Raw genomic sequence first — 21,893 nt, 5'->3', positions numbered from 1 at the left:
TTGTACATGGCATAAGATGAAATTTGATATTTCTTCTTATGCAAGCAAGAGTCTGGCCAAAGAACATCGTGCATACTTTAACAAAGATGGACACCTCCTGTTTTGGGGATTTATTTAATCCAAAAACCTTTTTTAAGTTGCGTAGTATTTCTTAGTATTATTCTATTATCTGTAAAAAGCTGTGGAATACCTCCTAATGGGTAAAAGCACAAAAATGCAGACAAATGATCCAGCTGTGGCTGCAACTCTTTGAACCGTATTTGAAGAAGAAATGCTCACATTAATCTTCATATTAATCTTGGCTATGTTACTTATTGTTACTGGAGAGTGATTCCTCCAGCCAAGCAACAACAAGCCTTTGTTCTTCCATGTGCATAAACTCTGAAAGGTTTGTACTATTGAATCAGTGCCTGTGAATTAATTAATCAAGACAATCTAAACATTCCTGGTATTGGCTGGAACAAGTCTATTTTATTAACTCTAACCCAGAATATTTATGTCATTCACAATAGAAAAACTATAATTAATTTAATAACACCCTTACGAAATGAATTAATGTTAAATCAGTTAAGTAAGATCTTTCACTTCATCAGTACATGATACAGTGTTTACGTTATGTAACTGGACTCAGTCCATTCCCCCAACGTATTGTCTACAGTGCCTTGAATGAGTATTCACTCAAACTTTTTCACATTTTGTCATGACACAACTACAAATTAAAATGTTCTGATCACATATGTATTCCACCCTTTGGTGTGGAACCCCAAGGTCAGATCAGGTGCAACCAATTGCCTTTAGAGGTCACATGATTAGCTAGACAGAGTCCACCTGCTTGCAATTTAATCTAAATACACCTGTTTCACATGGAAAGAATTTGTGATGTTTAGCAGTCAACTAATTGACTAATTTGCTTACAGTAAGCCACTGAAAGGTCACAGTGGGAGTTTTGTTCCATAATTTTGCATTACTTGTCAATATGAGAGGGCTGAATTGATGTAAGTATTGTATTACTCCGAGAGAAGGTCGTACTCCCAAATTCAGTATGTAGTTTGTACCTTTGAAGCACCATGCATGTTGTCTCAATGGTAAAATAGAGAAATGGCAAAAGTTCCAATCAAATCTATTTTAATTCCAGGTTGTTACACTACAAAAAGGGGAAAAGTTCAAGGGGGTGAATACTTGTGCAACTACAACTGAGTACAAGCACATGCATGAGTTCACACACTCTGGTCCCTTATGGGCATTTTCCATATCTGATTTAACACTAGCAGCAGTTGGGGTAGCTTCAATGGAAATTAAACAGGCTCTTTATGTAGGAAAAGATTTCACACTGAGTGTTATTGATCAGTGACACTGAGAGGGAACAATGCATTCTGCTCCTTTCTATAGTCCCAAGAGACCCACTCTGCATTTTTAACCACATTTTTATTTGTTAAACTCACTGAAGACAGGATTGCTGCCCTGTTTTTAATCAAACTGTGCACTTGCATCTGCAGCGTGGTCCTACAAGCTCAGCTATAGCCTAATTAAATACAATTACTTATGGACTACTTGCAGTGCTGACTCGTTGTGATTTAAAGAATAAACACAACATACAAAACCCTTGAAGGTTTTATTCACAAAAAGACAATTTCAGGCACTTGTAAAGTTCATCATTTGTCTTTACTTTGAGACACTAAAAATTGTTCTGGTCTTTTTTTTTTTTTTCAAGCTTATCAGACACAAAATAATTCTCCTTGGCAAGTGCTGGTGAAAAACAATGAATTCCTCCAGTTTGCTCAGAGGAAAATTTTTAGGGACGTGTGCCCCACAGCATCTGCACTTAATTTTTAGCCTTTGTATTTAAGCTTTGGGTTGACTTGACTGGTTGTGTTTCAGCTCAGGCAGGTGAATTAGTTTAATATGAATTTCAGATCAGTTTCAATACATGTCTGTAAAATATACTCTTAGATGGTAAACTGCCTTCGTTATGCTTGAAGCAGGTCCAGACTGCTAAAAAGTGCTAAAAATTATTTGCAAATGTTGCTTCATTGAGGGCTAGCCAAATCTACCTCAGGCTGGGCCACAGAAAATATTCTTGTGGCTCGTTGGCTCTTGTTCAAAGGACAATCCTGATGAGATACCTTTTAGTAGTGGAATTGAATGACTCACTTTGCCTTCCATGGCCAACATCCTTCCTCGTACTCTTCGTCCCTACTTTGATTTGCTCTCAGCACCACAATGTCCCTCCTAAGTATCTCCTGTTTTTGGCTCACTGTTGCTTTTTTTATTCTTTCACTCCCTGCTGTCTTCATTCTCCTTTGTCATCGCCGCTGTCTCGCAGTCTCAGGATGCTCTCTAAACGTTTCGCCCTAATGGGAGGCAACTGATCGTACATATCGAAGCCAAACTCTGAGTGCTGCTGTGGCAGATGGAAGAGCAGCAAGTGGTTCCTCAACACCTGGAAATGACACAAACAGAATGAGAAGGAGGTAAGAGGAGCAGCACAGCTGGGGTTGCAAACCAACGATTCCCTACCAACAACTCAACATATTGAACTCAACATATGTGACGGCATGAAAACAAATTAGCAAGCTAGCACAAAGGTCTCCACACTCGACTGAAATAGCTTAACGGAATAGATAAACAGATGAAATAATTAGCTAACTAGCTTAGGGGTAATGGATAAATTATTAAGAAGCTAAAATCGCTTAAAAAAATGAATAAAGCCTTCAGGTCAAGAACTGCACAGGGTTCATGTTGCTGCAGGACTTCATGTTGCAGTGAAAAAGAGGGGATAAAGACTGAAAAACTGAAATACCAGACGAGGCATACAAAGGAAAAATTCCTGGATGTTTAATTATATAATTTTAATTACATAAAAAGAAAAAAAAGATGAGAGGATAGATGGATAGATAGATAAGATACTTTATTGATCCTGAGGGAAATTCAAGCATCCAGTAGCCCATTACAGCAGTGTAGGTTAGCCAAAAAGTACCGCATATATAATTAATACTAAGAGACATAAAAACAGACAAGTGTGAATTTAAAACAAATGAAAAAGGACACCATATATGGTAGGAAAACCCATCCAGCAGGATAACAGTGACAGTGGTGGATAACAAGATGCGAAACAGTGGGAAACAGGGTGGTTTGTCAGAGGAATGCGGAGAAAGTTTTGTGAGAGGCGAGGGGAAGGGCTGGTACAATCAATAAACACCTCACAGCGTATAAAGATCAGAGAGTGAGAGCAGAAGAGAGAGAGAGAGAATGAAATACCTCATCAGTCAGGTAGTAGATTTTCCTCAGCATACTGCATCGAGCTGCTTCAACCTCCTGGAAAAGGACGAGGGGATTAAAGATCAAAGGCCTCATTGATGTACTGTACTGACGCACTTTACCTCTCAGTGTTACCTTAAAAAACTCCCCACCTGTGTGTGTGTGTGTGAGCCACACTGCTCTAATGTCTCTGTGAATGAAGTAAATAAAGAGAAGTCGCTAAATGTGGTTATTATTGTGGTTGGGACCTTAACCCCCAAATCTCATGTGAGACAAACTCAGAGGCTGCTCCTTCCACACTTAATGAGTAACACAAGGGCCGGTTTGGGAATTTTCAACTTTTTGCATCCAGTGAGCTCATTACTTTGGCAGAGAAAATGTGCATTTGTGTCTCCCCCGTAAAACCACTGAGCACTTCTCGCAAATTCAGTCTTTTATTCACTGCAGCTGCAGGACCTTCTGGATTTACTAAATCATCACATGTGCTCGCCTTAGGTTTCTCTGTGGCTGATTTAAAAAGCCACAAAGCATAATTTGAACATGAATATAGCACAACGCAGTTGATCAAGACAGGCTTATTATCAGGAAGTGAATGTAGGTGTAGGTGTCATCATTTCCCAAAGTCTCAGCTTCTTCCCTGTCCCGAAAAAAACACATTCGAGGAATCTTCAGACTGAAACAGGATCAGCTGTGTTTCCAAATGCCTCCATTTCAGGGGTGCTAAAATGTTGTGTAGTGCAGACTAAAGGCGCTAATTTGGCAATGCATTTGAAAACAAACTATAGTAATGTGGATGCAGCCTTAGATCTGTTTCCGAAGCCTTTGGGCAACTAGACTCATAGTGGCAATAGAAATCATATATTTTCCATCACTCCTTTACTTGCTTCATGCAGAGATTATGCGTGCGTATGCAATGCAGTGCTGTACCTGTGCTGCAGCATCCTGAGAGAACATGAAGGAGTTGACATGAGACAAGGCAACCACATATAAAACAGGACACCAGCGAGGTGTCAGGGTCCCTGTTACCAAAGAGCGAAAGTAGAGACGTAGGAGAGGGAGGGAGTCTTCAGAGGGAGAAGTGAACCGCTCGATGGGGATGGAGACCTTCACAGAGGGATAATAAATCAATCCAATGTGTTATATGGTCATAGAATATTTGGGTTGTATAGACAATGTAAAACAGCAGTGTTCCTCATCAGTACCTGTTCCAGAGTGACTCCCAGTGACCTGAGCATCCCCACATGTTCTCCAAACACAGCCAGCCTCATGGTGGCGCTGTACCTCCTCTGCAGAGGTAAGAGGACCCAGCAGCCAAACAGCCGGTCTCCAAAAGACACAGCTTCGTACTGGGTCAGAAGAGCAGAGTACAAGTCCTGGAACGAGGCTAGACCAGGAGGAGCGACATTCAGGTCCAAAGAGTCAAGCCGGGATTGCCTGAAAATGAGATTCACTTTAGCCTTAGCCTCCTTAATCTCTATTTACACATTGCAAAGTAAAAAGAAGGATATCAAACATTTTTTAGACCTGGTCAGCAGCCTGAACAGACCCCAGGTCAGTTTCTGAACAGGTCTCTCCAAGAACAAGTCACTGGAACACAGGAACACACAGGACAGGCGGGCAAACTTGGCAACAGGAAGGATCACCTAAAAAGTGGCAAAACACTCAGAAATTTAGATTTAAGGGACAGGAAAAGCATATGCAGACAGGAGCATAACGCTGGGTAGTTTAATCTATAATAATACAACGTAATTGTTCATAATAGCCTGGTTGATTTACATTTTGCACTAATAATCTGAACCTACAAAGTAACTAGTAATTAAAGTAATCAAATGTAATGGAATTAGAAGTACAAAATGTTGTAGAAAATGGAAACACTCAAGTAAAGTACAAGTACCTCAAAATTGTACTTAAGTACAGTGACTGAGACATTCCATCACTGGTTATTCTAAATGTTGACGCCAAGTTTTTCAATTTTACTGCATCTATAACGGGTCAAAACATCAGTAGTCAATCTCTTTGATTACACTGACGTCAGCCTTGAAAAAAAAAGGACATCATTCGATCCCTATTATTCACATTATTGATTAAGTTGCTGGTTATTTTCTTGTTTTTCTGTAAAATGGTGAAAGAGCCACCTCCTCATCGTGGAGGAGGTGGTCAGGGACAGAATGCTGGCAAAACTGCTGACAATTATGGACAGCACCTCTCACTCCCTCCATAAAACAAAGTACGAGCGTAAGAGCAGCTTCAGCAACAGGCTCATTCAACCCCGCTGTTTAAAAGAATAATACAGGAAATCACTCCTGCCAAGTGCCTTTAGGCTCTGCAACACATCTGCTCATGGCAGATCCGTGAGCACTGAACCAGACTAGTTCTTTATCTTATTGATAAGTACTATAAGTTCTATTTAGTAAAGTTTTTATCTAACTTTATTGTAATTTGGGTATTTTATGCCCTTTAATTCTACATACTTGTATTTTTTTATGAAATATGGTGATGGGTTGTTTCCATTTCAGTTGTGTTTTTCCCAAATAAAGTGCTTTACAACACTGTTTTGAAAACTAAACTGTTTGCTGTACCTTTAGTGCTTCCTCTCGCCAAACCTCGAGCAGCAGCAGCCACTGCAGACAGTGGGTCACCGCCTGCAGAGCCCCCTGCGGGAGATCCTCCACCGCTGACCCCCCACCGTCAGACAGCCCTGCTCGCTCATACAGGCTGACGAGTGGGAGGAAAGGCCAATCGGATGGCACGGTGGGACCGGTGAGCTCTGGGAGGAGATGGGATTTGATCCATGGGTTGCGGCCGAGCAGAGCGTCCCGGGACATCAGTACGGAAGGCTCCAGGTGGGCCAGGTGAGTGAGGAAGCAGCCTCTTATGGATGGCAGCTGGATGCAGGCTTCTCTCAGGAGAGCTCCGACAGTCTGCAGAGAGGGGGAGGTTTGGTGTTGCGTTTCCTCTTGGAGTTTCAGCTCTTCCAGCTCTACAGCCTCAGGGCCTCCGCTGTGGCCCTCTCTGGAAAGCAAACACATAAACATACAGTCAGTAATACTGCAATAAAAAGGAGGCAAAGAATGTGGAACATCAGTTGTGGTGGACATGTGTTAGGAGCTAATCTGATCCAGTTTCAAAAAGAATCCAATTCTGAAAAGAGGATAAAATGATAACCATCTGACCTGTTTTTCAAGCACTACTCTAAATTATCATGAAGAGAGAGAGAATGTATTTACATGCATTCAGCAAAACAAAAGTCAAAAAGCATTGGCACTTCCTGACAATTAATCCCAAATTAGACTTACGACAGAAAGTCCTTGCTGAAGATGATGGTAGACAGCAGTTCGTGTGCCAGGTACTCACTGCCTGGCAGTAGCCATGGCAGCAGAGCCAGCGCCACCTGGTGGTAAAGTAAGGCATATCTGGCTACTTGTGGCTCAATGGGTACCTGAGAAGAAACATAAAAAGTAAAAATGAAATTGGTGGGGTGAAAAAAAAAACGTTTTGGTTTGGTGTATAGTGACATCAGTTTATCACAGATCAGACCTGAATTCACACACAAACTGTCCCACTGAACTGCAACTCTGTTCATACATGTTGTCTTTTACAGTAAACTACAGAAAAGGTGGTCAGAAGCAGACGATAATGTAGCTGAATGGCACAAAACTGAAACTGCATGTTTCAGGTAAACAGAATATCGGCCATGGATGTTTGACTGAAGGGGCTTACAAGTCTGTGCGCCAGCCGGAGCAGCAGGTAGAGGAGGTGGTGTTCGTGACGAAGAAGCCAGGCTCCGGTGTGACACAGGATGGGCGTAGCCTGACTGCAGCTTCGTAGGTAACTGATCACAGATTCTGACAGGAGGAGACCAGTGAACTACGAAAAAGGGCAAACACAGAGACAAAAGAAAAACTGAGATTTAAACAGGTTTTAGATTTTAACATATGGAATTTTGTGTAAACTGCCACAAGATGGCAGCAAAATACATCCTGCTGTGTTCCTCTCTGTGACAGGCCAAAACTAGACTGCCAAAAGGCTGCAACCAAAGACAACTTTAATGATTAGTTCCTCATATTTGGCTGAAGGCATGTTTAGCAGTGATATAATCTAATGAGAAAATACTGCAGACTCTGTATTCCTTGGTACTTTATTGTCTGTCCCTGTCTTCACATGATAAAATATCCCCTAAAAATATTTCAGCTCTTCAATAAGACCTACTTTGCAGCTGAGGCCTTTGTGGATGCCTGTGATTGTTTCCAGGAGGAGCCCCAGGCTTGTGATTAGAGGGAAGGGGGAGCTGGGAACAACCAAGCCCGGACGGTCCCTCCATCCTGTACAGGTCAAACCAGGCAGGTTGGGAGTGGTCTCTGGGCCCAGATGGCAAGACTGGACATTACACACTACTGAGGAAGACCTTTAATAGTGATTAAAAGAAAAAGGTCAAAAACCTAAAAAAACAACAACACAAAAACAAACAAACAAACAAAAAAAAAGACTCAAAGCAGAAAGACAAAACAAAGGCAGCTGCGATGTGCCTCAGACTTACTTTAGGTTCTTCATGAGGCCCTGAACAGCTTGGTGGGACAGCAGGGGGAGGAGAACCTCAGACGTCAACTGCTCCAGTTCTTGAAGTGTCTCTACCGGCTTGAAACAGTTCTGAGGACAAGAGTCACATTATTGTAATTTCAGGTCATAAACTTTTTACGTTTCTTTACAGATTTACAGTGAATTTACCTATTATTTACCTAATTGCTTAATTTTTTACCTATACTTCATTTTGCTCAAGTCAGAGTTAATAAATGTCAAAACCTGAGAGGTTTTCCTTTGTTTGTATCTTACAGATATTTTACACCTGAGATTATACTGTCGACATGCTTCAGATGCTACTTGAGAGACAACTGATCATTGCTTTGATATTTTACAATGTATAGCTTGATATGTCCACAGTGCTTATGTCTGCAAGTTCCAAAAAAGGACTTTGCTATGGGACACATATCCTTACAGGGAAGAAGTACACTGCAGGAAACAATACCTGTCTAGAGAGGTGATGGTAGTAAGCTTCTAAGTAGGCCAGATAAGCCGGTATCACAGTCAGACTGCTCTCTTTCTGTACTGGATTATCAAGGCTCTTCACAAAGCCCTTCAAATGCCCCAGCAGGGACGCCTGTAACCCGGTGACGTGACCCCAGGACACTGGAGGAGGAGGAGGACTCTCTTCTCCCTGAGAGCTGAGAGGGTAACGTAGATAAACAAAGATTCAAGGGTATTGTGTGATTCCTCATATAGCAGTGTGGTTTGATGACAGCACCATGATCCTGCATCTGTACCTGACCACGCCAGCCTGTAGCTCCTGATGGCAGCCGGCAGTGTGTGTAACCTGTGTGAGCAGGCAAATCAGAGCCAAGACCCGCTGGAGCTGCAGGGGCAACAGAGGATCTGAGGGGGCCAGAACTCTGTGAACCGACTGTAAGGCCTTTGCTAAGCCCGGATACAGGTCTCTGTGAGAAAATAATGACACAAGCACTGTGAGAAAACGGGAAGAAGACTAGACTAGAAGCATTCTCTGTATGGGTGTGCACCCGAGAGTAAAACTGGTGCATAAGCAGCTGTTTGCTAACACACAAATCTTTCTGCCTCTGGTGGCCCCCGTGAGTGTGTTCATTTACATGTATAGTTTGCAGGCCTGTCCATAACCAGCTGCTACAGCCCACAGTCTGTAGGCCTCAGTGGTGATCCTGAGGGCCTCGGTCGGTTCCAGCAGCAGCTCACTGGGCTCAGCACTCAGTAGATGAGACAGACGCTCCCTCACTCCAAAGGAGTTTAACTGGGGAGAGGAAAGAGAGAGAAAGGTTAATTATTTCAGTGTGTATTCATGTGGGAATAATGAAATAATTCAGATTAAAAATAACAGAGGTAACAAATGTGCAAATAAATAAGGAAGAGTGAAGTATTTTGATTTTTCACCCAAAATATATGGGTGAGATCCTTGAGTTTCTTTGAATCTTGTATTTCACAAAGAGTAAAACCACAGGTTGGATTTCAGGCACACAATAAATGACTTAAACATGATCAGTACAGAGATATGTCTGCACACTTGGACACACCACTGGACACTTTGATATATGCATGCAGCATCACAATATATTATCATTCTAATATGTTGTTACACTCTGAAACCACTTAACACTTAATGAGAGCACTTGCCAGTCTGGCACTGGCATGTCTGCCAGCGGTAGCCAATACTCTCAACAGCTTCAAGGCGCTGGCCAATGGAAATCCATAAACAGACTGAGGAAGGGGCAAAGATGGTGCTGTCCAGGAAGTTGGAAGGAACTCTGACAACACTGTCTCCATTAGGCGAGGACAATCAAGCACCTGAGAGTGAAAAACATTTTTACTGAATTGGGCCAGAAGTTAAATATAAACCAAGAAATACATAAATGCATTGCAAACATAATAGGAAAATCTACAAAATATTCTGTGTGGATGTAATTCAGTGATTAGGTGAACAGAAACTTAACTACCTGGGTGGCAGATGAGGAGGAGTGCCTAGCGATACGAGTCAGGATCTCCAGGACGTCCTGGACCGCTCGGGGAGAAGGTCGGACCACCTCAAGGATGTAACGCAGCCTGGGCAGCAGTTTCATCTTTAACAGACCCTGAAACACAAATGGTAGACAATAATCACTCAAAGCTCATCCACAGAACTTCTTTATGGCTGTGCAGTTTAACAGCACATTATAAATCTGAAAAAGCCACGGAAAACAACTGCAATCTGTGTTACATGAATTCTGCTTGTTTACCTTGACAACATCCTGCCTGGACACATCATGATCGCTCTTCTTCTCTTCCTTCTCCTTGGCATTCTCCCTCATGTTTTCTGGCAGCCCCTCATCCTCTTCATCTTCCTCCTCCTGGGAATTCGGCAGCAGGGGGAAGGAGGCCAGGCCACCAAACCAGGAGAAGGTGCAGTCCAAACACTCCTGAGAAGGAAAACAAACTGCATGTGAACCAGAGGGACTAGAAAACAGACTCATCAAATCAAGCTTTCAGTTCTTTCGTTTTCTTTGTCATAACTGGTGAGTCTCTGGAGAGAAAAAGGACTGTTGTGCATCACTTTTTTATATCGCGTTTTAATGAAATGCTTCAAGCTCTCTTACTTCATCCTCCTCACACACAAGAAGTGCTTTAAGAGCATGCACAGCTGCAGACATCACTCCCTCCACGCTGTCGTCCAACGCAAAGCGAAGCAGGAACAGCAGGCCGGCATCGAGCAGGGTGGACGTCACGCTGCCTTTCAGAACAGACACGAACTGCCCAGCACGTGCCTACAGGGAGACAAATGTGAGACAACAGACGTGTGCCTCTGCAGATATGTGTGATACAGTATGCGTTTGTTTGCGTACCTTTGAGAGGATGTTGGCCAGAGTGCTGAGGGCCAGACTCCTCTGCTGGATGACCTGACTTCGAGACAGCAGGAAGAGTTCCTGCAGGGAGTAGCCTGCTCTCTGCAGAGAGAAATCCTCATTGTCAATAAAATGCGCCACTTCAGTGACACGTAAAGCTACAAGTCAAATTTGGATTTACCTTGTAAATTTCAGAATCTAACTTTGTGGTTAGCAGCTATTATGTTTAACTTTCTTTGTTAGTTATTGAGAGCAAAAAATATAATCATTTGAGTATTCAGAGACTGTTTTAGTTTTTCTTATTTCACACTCACCTCAGGCTCCTCTCCGTGGTGGTGCAGGCCTAAGTGGGTGGGCAGATCCTCAGTGGGTGGAATCAAGCTCCCAGCAAAGTCAAACCGGGCTTGCATGGCCTGTGAGAAAACCACAGTATGTGTTAGCTTACACATCTTTTCACCCATCAAGAAGGCTTGAACACAGAAAAACTTACTACAACGCAAGATTTGCGTTGAAAAGGCTGAATGACTTCCTTTGGTTCTACTGGAATGACATGACCTATCTCAGTACCTTCTTAGTTCCTTTCCTTCTTGGTGCAGGCAAGTCTCTCATCCACTGCAGCTTCTCTGGCTCCAGCTTATCCATGTGTATCCACTCCTTCTGAGGCTTCACCAGCAGATCCTCCCCTGAATTCACACACAGGCACACAGAAGGGGAAAAACAAGATAAGTAGACTACAACAACTGCTATCTACTGTAGTCAGCACAAATAAAATGGTGACCCCAACATGTGCCTTCACCAGTGCAAAGAAAAACTACTGCTACAGGAGCATGTTTTCAGTGTGGATGCAGATTTTCTATTTTCCTGTGCATATGTGTTTATGTCAGTGAAACAATGTGACAATATGAAAATAGAAAAGTCAGGAAATTATCCTTAGTCAAAAAGATAATTACAGAGTACAAACGTTTTAAGTGTTGCTGCTGGTTAAAAACCGTCCTGTACACACCTTCCTCCCACAGCTGCTTAATACAGACAAAATGCTAAAGGACACGTTATAAAATCATCTGGAAAGCTTGTGCTGCAAGACCCTCTGCAGCACTACTTCCTTGGCTATGGTTATAGATGCCCTGTAAGAAGTGGACGACATGTCTGGCTATTTATTGATAACCCAAAACAAGGATATGTTATCTTCTCTCAAAGGGAATGAGGAGGAGATACTAAATAATCTCTTCTAGAACAGAATGACAGAAACAGCTCAGGTGATTTATGCTTTTGTATAGCAAAATGGTACAAATGGACATGCAGGATCTGTCATCATATGATTCAGTAGCAAACACTTTCCTCGGGACTGGGAGTGTTCTTTGAATTATCTGCAGTCCCTTAATTGCAGAGAGTGGCTACTTCTGGCTCAGTCTGGACATTTATGCTAATCACACAAAGTGAAGTCGATGATCAGCACAACGTCTGGATTTTAGCCATGCGGCAGAAGCATCACTCAGTAGTTACACAATTAGAGAATGGACGCTTGGGAGTAAGAGAGGACAAGAATGAGAGGGAGGGAGTGGAGGGGACACAGGAGAGATAAAGGGGAGAGGCAGAGGAAGCTGGCAGGCAGCCACATGTAAGGGGCTTCTTCACAATGGACACATTCTGTGTGTTTCAATGTGACAGTCTTAACAGCAACGTTACACTTTTAAAGAAGTGCAAAATAATGCTACAGCATAGTCATCGACAAAACTTAAATGCAGCAGCTGCAGAGACCAGGAATAACTAACAAGGCAGAAGTGAGAACAGGGTTTATTTTGAATCCATCATACCCGTCACAGCGGGTGGTGGTGGTGGTGATGGCAGTTCCTCCTCCTCTTCCTCCTCCTCCTCTCCTTCCATCTCTACTTCTAGGGGTTTCTGAAACAGCAGAGCAGCACTGGAGGAGTCCGACTCTCTGCTCACATCTTCAAGAGGAAAGTTTTCCTTGCTGCTTTTGCCCTCTGGGTGTTTGGATGAAAAGGCAGAGGACAGGACGCTCTGGGCTTTGCGAGATCTTACAAACTCCACCAGTCTAGGATCTGGGAAGCAGAAATAACTGTGTTATACTCAGTGGTACCAACAAAATGGACAATGATGAATGAAGTACTTAACCAGTTGGGATACAAACACAATAGAGATCACGTTTTCATCCCAGCATATTATATAATATGCTTAACCGTCATTGCTTACCAAGCTGAGATAAGAGCTTCTTCTGCTCCTCCAGTATTTCAGACTGAGACAACCCCTGGAGCTTAGCCTGGTTCTCCCTGTGGATCCTCATGGTCTCTCCTACGCTCTCTGGGCCCTCAAGTCCCTGTCCAGACACCAGTCTGGGACCTGAATCTGCAGCTGGCTCTGGTGAGGAGAGAGGAGACATTTAGGATAATACAACTCAGGCCTACTCACAATCTTCTGCAGCATCACACTGATCTGTATCCATACTAGTCTCTGGTGTCTGAGGAGCCTCCGGTGTGCAGTGTAAAGACATGTCCCCTGCCTTAACTTTCTGAGCTGCAATCTGACGTGCAAAAATACTCTTCTTTCCACCAGCTGTAGACAGTGGGACCTGGTAGGAAGAAAGAATCAATGTGAAAAAAATCAATCCAAACTAATATCATCCATTTACTCACCTCTAAAATGTTTTTTGAGTAATATCCTGATTCTGCGCACAAAAAGAATCTACTTTTCCTCATTGAAAATAGCCAGAGTCTACTGCAATTTTTAAAACTAAAGACTTTATACACATTAAGACTCTAAAATCATACAATTCATGGAGAATGGACGTTAATGTCCTTTTACCTGACAGCTGGTTTCAGAGCGGTGCAGTACTTTGGGAAAAGGCATGCCGGTAAGTTGCGGTAGAGATATTGGAGTAGAGCTGGTATCTCTCTCCTTAAAGCAAAAAATGTTACAGATGCATCAGTGAAGTAATGAAGGAAAAAACAGTGTATATGTCAAGCTAAACATAATAACAGTAAATGTGAATAAGTGTGAAAATGCACTCATCAAAACGTAAGTAACACACTGGATGCATGAATACACAGAGAGATCTAACAGGGAGAAAAGTTACTTCATTTAGTACACAGTCACATTAGGTTTTACAACAGGCACTTACAACGATCCGGGAGAGAACAGCGCTGATGTGAGTGTCATGTTTGTCCAGCCTCTCCTCAGCGTCCTCATCCTCAAAAGTGACACGACTGGCTTTAAAACGAGACTTCTTAGGAGGGGCTGGCGTCAGAGACGGGAGTTGGTCCGGAAGATCTTTGAGGAGCCGCAAAAGTTTAACACTTCTTACACACATCTTCCGTATGGTCCATTGCTAGCAGTTGCGTACTTCCTAACCCTAACCCATGGTGTACTAGTGTGCAACTTATGTCAGTGAAGTACCATGTTAGCCTCATGTTAAGGCCAAAAGGTGAGATGCTTTACCTTCTATGGTGACAACATCCCTCTGTCTTCCTTCATCCCCCCTATTACGATCGCCTCCTCCTCCAGTCTCGCCTCTCCTCTTGTCAGGTCGGCGGACCACACTGGCAGCAGATGGGGCACCGGAGGACAGAAACTGCTCCTGCTCTCTCAGGAGGTCTGCCTCAGAGTCAGTTGGCTTAGGACGCTGCAACATCCCTCTGAGGAACACAAAAGATGATATCAAATACCACTGGTGGGTCTAATTCTCTTTCCCTCTTCACTTGTGTGTCTAGCTGTGTCTCCAACCACTCACCTCTCCATCACCTGACCATAACGTAAACTGGTTAACGGAGAAACAGACTTTGCCAAAAACCTATTGGAGTGACAAGCTATGATGATTCAAGGGGCCCAAAGCAGGTGGAACATTACGCTCATACCGTGCTGAGCTGATTGCTAGGTATGTCTGATAGGAAGCGACCATAATTCAAGAAAATACTGTGAATTCAAAATAATACCACATCTGCTTTCGAGTAGATGCTGAGCTTGGTTAGCGTGGCTAATCTTAAGGATAACTGTCATTATCTAAGAGTGTGAAAAAGGACAAAAACCCCAAAACTTACACTAAGTAATTAGCAAGGTCTATGGTCAGTTATAGCTTCATGTTGTTTTTTGTGTGTTCGTTTTTGTTTTCACGTGTATCGTTAGGGAAGTTTACAAACGACACGCACCCGGTTATGAATGTAACGTTCAGTTACGTTAGCTCAGTGTTAGCCTGAAATCTCAAACCTCACTCAGTTAAAGCTAAAATTATCCAAGACATTACCAAACAGTGTCACTACAACGTCAATGTCCTTATTGCTCTAAAATGCGTAGCAACTGTGTTAGCTAACCTTCAGTTAAGTTCTGGATCCGTGATATACAACACAGGGTAGACAACACGGAAGATTTTTAATGTGACACCAAACTCCACCTTCAAAATAAAAGCGCTGCAACCATAAACAGAAAGGACAGCGTAGCGACTTTTGTCCGACTACACCCTCTTCCTTCTTTCTAAAGCAGTGGGTCATTTTGAGGCTTGGAATGCATAAACCATTTATCCGACTTGTTGACGTATATTACAGTGCATTTTCGTTGATTTATGTCGTGGGACACGCCGGGTTTACCTCACATCTCGCGTTATCCTCCCTCCCTCCATCAGGACACTGGACAGCGCACCGCCATCTGGATAAGAATATGCAATGATTTTTTTTTTTAAATAAACATAATATATGGTTTTATTAGATCATCCAAATTGCCGAAAATTGACCGCTGACAACAAACTTATCTGAGTACGTCATGGTTAACCTTTGCTGCCTTTGCTGCGGTGAAATCCCTCAACCCCGCCCCCCTCCGTCCGGCCAGTCGGGACCACCGCGGGATCCCCGCTACGTGCAGCAGCAGCAGCCGCCTGCTGGCTCCGGCCCAGACGGCGTGGGGCTGAAGGGGGAACAAAAAGGAGGCGCGAAGGGAGTGAGCAGAGCCAGTGAGTAAAGAAACAGAGATCTTATAATCTCTCTCTCTGACATGCGAAAAGTGCAGCATGCTCTCCTCCGAACCGGACTCTGCGGAGGACACGGCGGCCAGTGCCCACAACGATGCCGAGGGAGAGGAGCAGGAGGAGGAGGAGGAAGAGGAGGAGGAGGAGGAGAACTCACCGGCTGAGAGTGATGTCCTGGAGGAGGAGGTAGGTGTACACGTGCCGACCGATCATGATCTTATTATTAACTTAGACACAATAACCGTAAAGCGTGAATTGTGTGAGTTCTGATCAAGAAATTACTTTACAAGAAATTAAAACAGTGCTGAATAAGAAATATTCCTGTCATGCAGTACAAATAAACACTCTCTAAGATGCACAAAAATATAGCTCATATAGATATAAAAACGTGCATTTTGTTTTTGGTGGGGGTTTTTTTTCTGCTAGTGGCTCACAGTAAAATAAATCATATATTGACATCCTCTGTGTGCCATCGCAGCACAACTGCATCCACCTGCAGCCAATAAGCCTCTCTGCTTGCTGAAATGTCAAAATAGTCCATTTCAGTGGCAGTGCAAGCCAGTCATGTGGAAAGATACTCTCACTGAAAAACATTTTTTTCCCAAACAGAGTTGTTCAACCACCAAAAGCCAAAGCCAAACCATGATTTAAGTGCTGATCAGCTCTTTGAGCTCACATGAATGTGTCAGTGTTTGCTCTACCAAGCCCTCCATCTTTACTGTCGTGTTGTAATTACTGTGGTTCAGTGTGTGTTTGTGTGTGTGTTGGGGGGGTTCTAAGGATATATTGTCATCTCATGTGAGTCATACCTTATATTTTTTTGACTGGTATAGCTTTAACCACATATAAGAGATATTTTACTTAGAATAAGAATAAAAAGGGGGATATTTGCACATCTTGCATATAAAGATATAATCCAATGTGTTTAAAGTAAATAGTCAGGAGGCCTTCCAGACTTCCACAACGTCTATCCTCTCTGGTACACCCGAATTGCATTCCTGTTTGCTCCGTGAATAACTGATGTGGAACCAGCAAAGTGACATCCCCGCCCCTGTGTCAGTGCAGTAATGGATGGACTCATTGTCAACATAAATCCTTTCATTCCATAAAACACCAGTGGTAGTCTCCAGGAGCACAGGATCTCATGGGGAGGACTGTCCCCATGAGAACCAAACACAGAGTGCATCAAGTCATTCAGAAATCTTGACTGACAAGTTGATGAACTAAATTTTTAATGCGTGGAACTTCTGAACTTCCCTACTTGCAGATGGATACATTAAATGTTGCAGTAATGGTTTAGTCGATGCATAAAGGGCTACACGCTAGTTTCTTTTACTTAGAGTTACTAATAAAATAGCTTTAGGCCAGTGTCTCTGCAGAATGAGACAATTCGACTTGTGGTCAGCATTTCGGATACGAGCACTTTGTGTTTGTCTGCCCTGAGCTAACCACCTAGTACTCAGCAGATAGGCGTGTGTGTGTGTGTGCACATATCTAAGTAGTGCAACTGTAGTAAAATCGTAGCACTATCACAATTTAAAAATACTATATTCCAAGTGAAAGTCCTGGGAAAAATGAATAAAATATCATCCACAAAATGTCAGTAGTGTCACATGTAAAAGTTATGCAGACGAACGGCCCTTGAGCTGTCAGCGTTATGTTATTATTTCATTATTACCGTCAAAGTGTTAACAAGTGAGCAGTGTGTTGCATGTTTTCCAGGTGAAGCTCATATTTACTATTTTACGTGGGTCATATTTTATCAGTTGTTGATGTGGTATACGTCCTAAAGATGCCTACTGATAAGTCAAGATGGAAACTTAAATACAGACTGTATTCTTTTTTTTTGACAAAGTCACTAAAAACTCAAATATTCCTCATACTGTACTACACATGTCCGTGTTTATACACTTCAGTTTTCTCTATGAATACAACTGCCGCCTATTTCTTATACTAATTTGAACTATTTCACGTGTCACATTTTACCAGCTGTTGATACGGTTTGTAATTAATTCTTCATTTTAACGTAACACAGATGTCATATAAATGTGGTGGAGTAAACCTACAAAGAGACTTACAATGGTAATACTCAAGCAAGTACAGTTGAGTAAATGTACTTGGTTATATTCCACCGCTATATTTACATCCATGATCCCAAATGCTTCACTTTGGGCTTTGATTTATTACTTAATTTTTTTGACTACTTATTATTTTATAACATGTCAGATTATTTTTTGTCTTTGACCAACAGTCCAAAACCCAAAGGTATATCATTTACAACCACATAAAACAGAACCGAAAATATTTGTCATTTTTCCATAGCACTTAAGCTTTTAATCTGTTTTCTGTAGCATTTATAAATAGAAACCTGACTCATAATTCGTCCTGCTGATGTTATCTGTCGATACAAGTCTGTCAGGCTCTGTTTCTCACTGTGGACTTTAATCTCCAAGCTTTGTAGGAGTTTTGTTTTTATATACTCAAGTGTTATCCTGTGATATTGCGATACAGTTTCACTGATGGGTACATTTTCCCTTGTACAGTATAAATGAAGTTGATTTCAGAGATAGATGTGTGAAAACATCTCAGTTGACTCACAGTCTCTCTGGGATGATATGTGGTATAACTGAATCCCACTGCTGAGCTTTCTTTAGCTTGATTTACTCTGTGATTAGGTATTGAAAAGCCTGGCAATTTATGGTGCAGCTACATTCATTTGCATTTCTGCTGCAAGTCGTAATGTCACCGCCATGTTTCAGGGGCTCATTGCTTTAAGTGCCTTTTTCTCATTACTCTCTTTCTCTCTCTCTCTCTCTCTCTCTGCAGCAGCGTCCAGTGCAGCAGTCCCTCGGTGCTTGTGTCTGCCGGGAGTCCCATTGGCGATGCCTGCTGCTCTCTCTGCTCATGTATGGCTGCCTGGGTGTGGTGGCCTGGTGCCAGCTGACCCAGGTCACCAAGATCAGCTTCAACCAGCAACTCGCCTCTTCCTTCACGGCCTCCCTCACCTCCTCCCTGCGGGGGGCCTCTGGGATGGGCGTCGGAGGCCACTCAATGATCTACCATGACAGCCCCTGCTCTGATGGCTACATCTACATCCCTCTGGCGTTCCTGCTCATGCTCTATGTAATATACATGGTGGAGTGCTGGCACTGCAGAGCCAGAAGCGAACTGCAGTGCAAAGCGGACGTGGACAGCGTGTATGAGCGTGTGCTGCGGATGCGACAGGCCCAGCCCTGCATATGGTGGAAGGCCATCAGTTACCATTTTGTCAGACGGACTCGGCAAGTCACTCGATACCGTAATGGAGACGCCTACACCACCACGCAGGTGTACCACGAGAGGGTGAACACTCATGTGGCCGAGGGGGAGTTTGACTACAGCCACTGTGGGATGAAAGATGTATCGCGTGAACTCAAGGGCTTGGAGGGACATACAGCAACTCGGCTGCGCTTTACTAAATGTTTCAGCTTCACCGAGGCCGGTCCAGAGAATGATTACCTCAACCAGAGAGCCAGGTTCTTCTCTGAAATTGAAGGTTTGGACGATTACATGGAGGCCAGGGAGGGGATGCAGCTGAAGAACGTGGACTTCAGAGACAACCTGATAGCTTATGTAGACCCAGATAGGATGCCTTGGTACAGTTCCCAGGTTGCCTTCTGGCTGGCAGCTCTGCTAATGCTGTCCTGGCCTCTGAGAGTGCTGATAGAGTACCGCACTGCTTATGTGCACTACCGCATAGAGAAACTCTTTGGGTTGGAGTACAGTCACAGCAGCCCCTCTCCTTTAGATGTAGACAGGCCTCTGGGGAGTAACACTGGCTGTGTTATTCCAAGAGTAGACACACTGGACAGCACTGAAATGGAGTGGCACATACGCTGTAACCGCCAGGTGATTCCGAGCTACTCCGAGGCCGTGCTGATCAACATGGGCACAGCAGACTCATTACAAGACGCTGAATACACCTCTTCCTCAAATTGCTTCCTCCTGGACAACAGCAACCATACGGCTCGGAGCTACGGCACCCTCCAAAGCCCGGACGACTGCGAGCAACGAAGCGAGCCGAATGAACAAGGCGACGGAGGAGGCCGGAGGAGAACCATCACTGGCTCGAGCTGCTCCTCCATCTTTTCCTGCCAAGGAGCTCTGTTCCACTCCCACCCCTCCTCCGACACATCCCGCTTCTCTCTCTGCCGCATGTACGGCTCCCATCGCACTGTGGCCCTGTGGAGGAGCCGCAGCAGCAACCTGACAGACCCCTGCTGCGTGGACGAGCAGTGCTGCCGGTCCGACTCCAGCCAGCTGGCGCTCAGCGACAGTCCGCCCAATTATAGAGACGCGCAGTTCTTCCCAGTCCTCATTGTGCATCGTTCTGACGGCTGCAGCATTGTGGACGGGAGGGGACTGAGGCGTTATTATATACGGAGGGGGTCGTCATGTGTGGAGACGGCTCTGTGAAGAACATAAAGACGCTTGAATTAGAATCAGTAATAATGAATGGTGTAGTAGAGGTGGTCACTATTTGCCCCATAGACAAAATTATATCAGTAAGAATTTATGTAGAAAATGTGCTCTTTGAGGAAGTTTCTCTGTAAATATGAAGTAAAGGAAACAGACAGACCTTATTTCATTTTTTAAGACAGTCACCAATGGGTCAAAGAGTCCTGATATTTGAAGGACATGTCCGTGCACATGTCCAGTTAAGTTGTCTCTATGAAAATAACTGCAGGTGCGGGACACACAGTGTGTTATGTATCTAAACACACTCTCCTTGTGGCAGCAACAGTCTGTCAGCCACAGGAGTGTGTACAAAGACATAACTGTCAGATCTGATGAAATGGTGCGAACTTGCCACTGATACATCAAAATTGTATGACCTCAGACCTGTAGTTTTCATCAAAATTTGTCTTTTTAAAAAAATCACAGGAAACAGGACCTTATCAGTTCTTACACTGACCTTGTATGTGCCATTATGTGTGTGGGAAGACTTGTTAAAATTGTGTCATTTAGAGGTATGTGTAAGAATAATATGAGAAAGTTGCATGTTATTACCAAAGGTATGTTTTCTTTTAGTTGGTTAGACAGCAAGGTGAAACCAAAGAGTGTGTTCAGTTGTTTTTCTGTCCAAAGAATTATATGAAACCCTGCAAATCATCTACTGATGGGAGATCTGCTGAGTGAGGAACATGAATTGAATGTCAAAATGTCAGCAATAAAAAGAAAAGAACAGAGGTCGGAGTTAAGTTTCCTCTGTGATCGTGTTGATCCGAGGTGACGGTGTCAGACACTTTCAGACTCACTGGAACCTCTGCTGTCCTCGAGTACAACTACAACTAAGAAACAACACACTGATGTTGACTGACTTCACCCAACAACTTTCCATTGTGGATGCCATACAGGAAATAAACCATTTATGCAAACAAAAGTTTAAATTCAGGGTGAACTGCGGAGGCAATTCTGATTAAATACGTGAGATAATTTAAGGATTAAAGCAGAAGAACAGAGGGAAGATGAGAAGACAATGAAATATGTGTATTTTCTTTTGAATGACAGTGACATAGTTGGTCTCAAACTCCTATTACTTTGTGATCACATGGGTCTCTTATCAGGCTACAAACTCAAATCATTTTAAACTATATTAATATTTTCCAGGAATTTAGGAGATTTATCTTCATGACTGGTATTTATGTTCACACTGCAATGGGGAGCAATAAAGAAAGGTGACGTCGAGCCTTCAGGAAAAGCAAAAGGTCTATTACAAAAATATACTGTCAGTGTCACAAGTAAAAGCACAGCACAAAAACACAGAAGTATTATCAGCCCGATATAAATGTAGAATGTTATATTACTTTACTGGATTATTTTTAGTTAGTTATTAATATGGGGCCAATTTTAATAAAATTGTCTGTAAGGGTGCATTATGGTTCAAGTGATCTGCATGGAAAGTCTGACTCCTTAAATCCTTACACTTGGGGAGTCTTATGCTGATCAGTACAGATGCCACAATTGCAAAGGACTTTTCTTCTTAACATGTTAACTAACCCGTCTACAAGGTGTGCATGGAAACACATTCTCTAAAAAGCCTCTAAAACAGTATAGTTTGGCAAAAAATAAATAATAATCAAAAAATAAATCACATGCTAACGCCCCCTCCAGCTTCAGTTGCATCTCTCATCTGATGGACTTCCTGCTCAGTTGTCAGCTCGATAACTCAGTCAACAAAATAAGCAGGAGGGTGAGATGAAATATGAAAGAAAAGCCTGGAAAAT

The 21,893-nt window shown here is 43.1% G+C and overlaps 2 protein-coding genes across 5 annotated transcripts; one reads left to right on the top strand and one right to left on the bottom strand.

Annotated features, from left to right (window-relative positions):
- Window positions 1–1,598: 1,598 nt before the first annotated feature.
- On the bottom strand, window positions 1,599–15,501 carry rpap1 (RNA polymerase II associated protein 1). Of its 4 annotated transcripts, none has more exons than XM_046413110.1 (28): window positions 15,435–15,501; window positions 15,254–15,311; window positions 14,112–14,308; window positions 13,795–13,943; window positions 13,479–13,571; window positions 13,122–13,245; window positions 12,870–13,034; window positions 12,470–12,718; window positions 11,223–11,338; window positions 10,970–11,068; window positions 10,656–10,757; window positions 10,410–10,577; window positions 10,053–10,232; window positions 9,774–9,908; window positions 9,454–9,624; window positions 8,916–9,073; window positions 8,577–8,747; window positions 8,282–8,477; window positions 7,796–7,905; window positions 7,468–7,663; window positions 6,979–7,125; window positions 6,555–6,697; window positions 5,838–6,270; window positions 4,783–4,901; window positions 4,461–4,692; window positions 4,186–4,362; window positions 3,259–3,315; window positions 1,599–2,440 (listed from the first exon to the last, which is right to left on the bottom strand). In XM_046413110.1, exons 2-28 carry the CDS (start codon window positions 15,283–15,285, stop codon window positions 2,291–2,293), a joined length of 4,269 nt encoding a protein of 1,422 aa, XP_046269066.1. In that variant the 5' UTR covers window positions 15,286–15,311; window positions 15,435–15,501; the 3' UTR covers window positions 1,599–2,290. The 4 variants fall into 4 exon arrangements, with proteins under 4 accessions (XP_046269066.1, XP_046269067.1, XP_046269068.1 ...); XM_046413111.1 differs by lacking the exons at window positions 15,254–15,311; window positions 15,435–15,501 and adding exons at window positions 14,404–14,463; window positions 14,819–14,960; XM_046413112.1 differs by lacking the exons at window positions 15,254–15,311; window positions 15,435–15,501 and adding an exon at window positions 14,981–15,074.
- A 165-nt stretch (window positions 15,502–15,666) lies between these two features.
- Window positions 15,667–21,497, top strand: si:dkey-13p1.4 (transmembrane protein 151B). The gene is made up of 2 exons (XM_046413115.1): window positions 15,667–15,813; window positions 18,454–21,497. The coding sequence occupies exons 1-2, from the start codon at window positions 15,670–15,672 to the stop codon at window positions 20,080–20,082; spliced, it is 1,773 nt and encodes a 590-aa protein (XP_046269071.1). The 5' UTR covers window positions 15,667–15,669; the 3' UTR covers window positions 20,083–21,497.
- Window positions 21,498–21,893: the final 396 nt, after the last annotated feature.

The sequence above is a fragment of the Scatophagus argus genome, chromosome 15, assembly GCF_020382885.2.
Source record: "Scatophagus argus isolate fScaArg1 chromosome 15, fScaArg1.pri, whole genome shotgun sequence".
Taxonomy (NCBI): Eukaryota; Metazoa; Chordata; class Actinopteri; family Scatophagidae; genus Scatophagus; species Scatophagus argus.
This window is presented reverse-complemented; position numbering and strand designations above follow the sequence as displayed.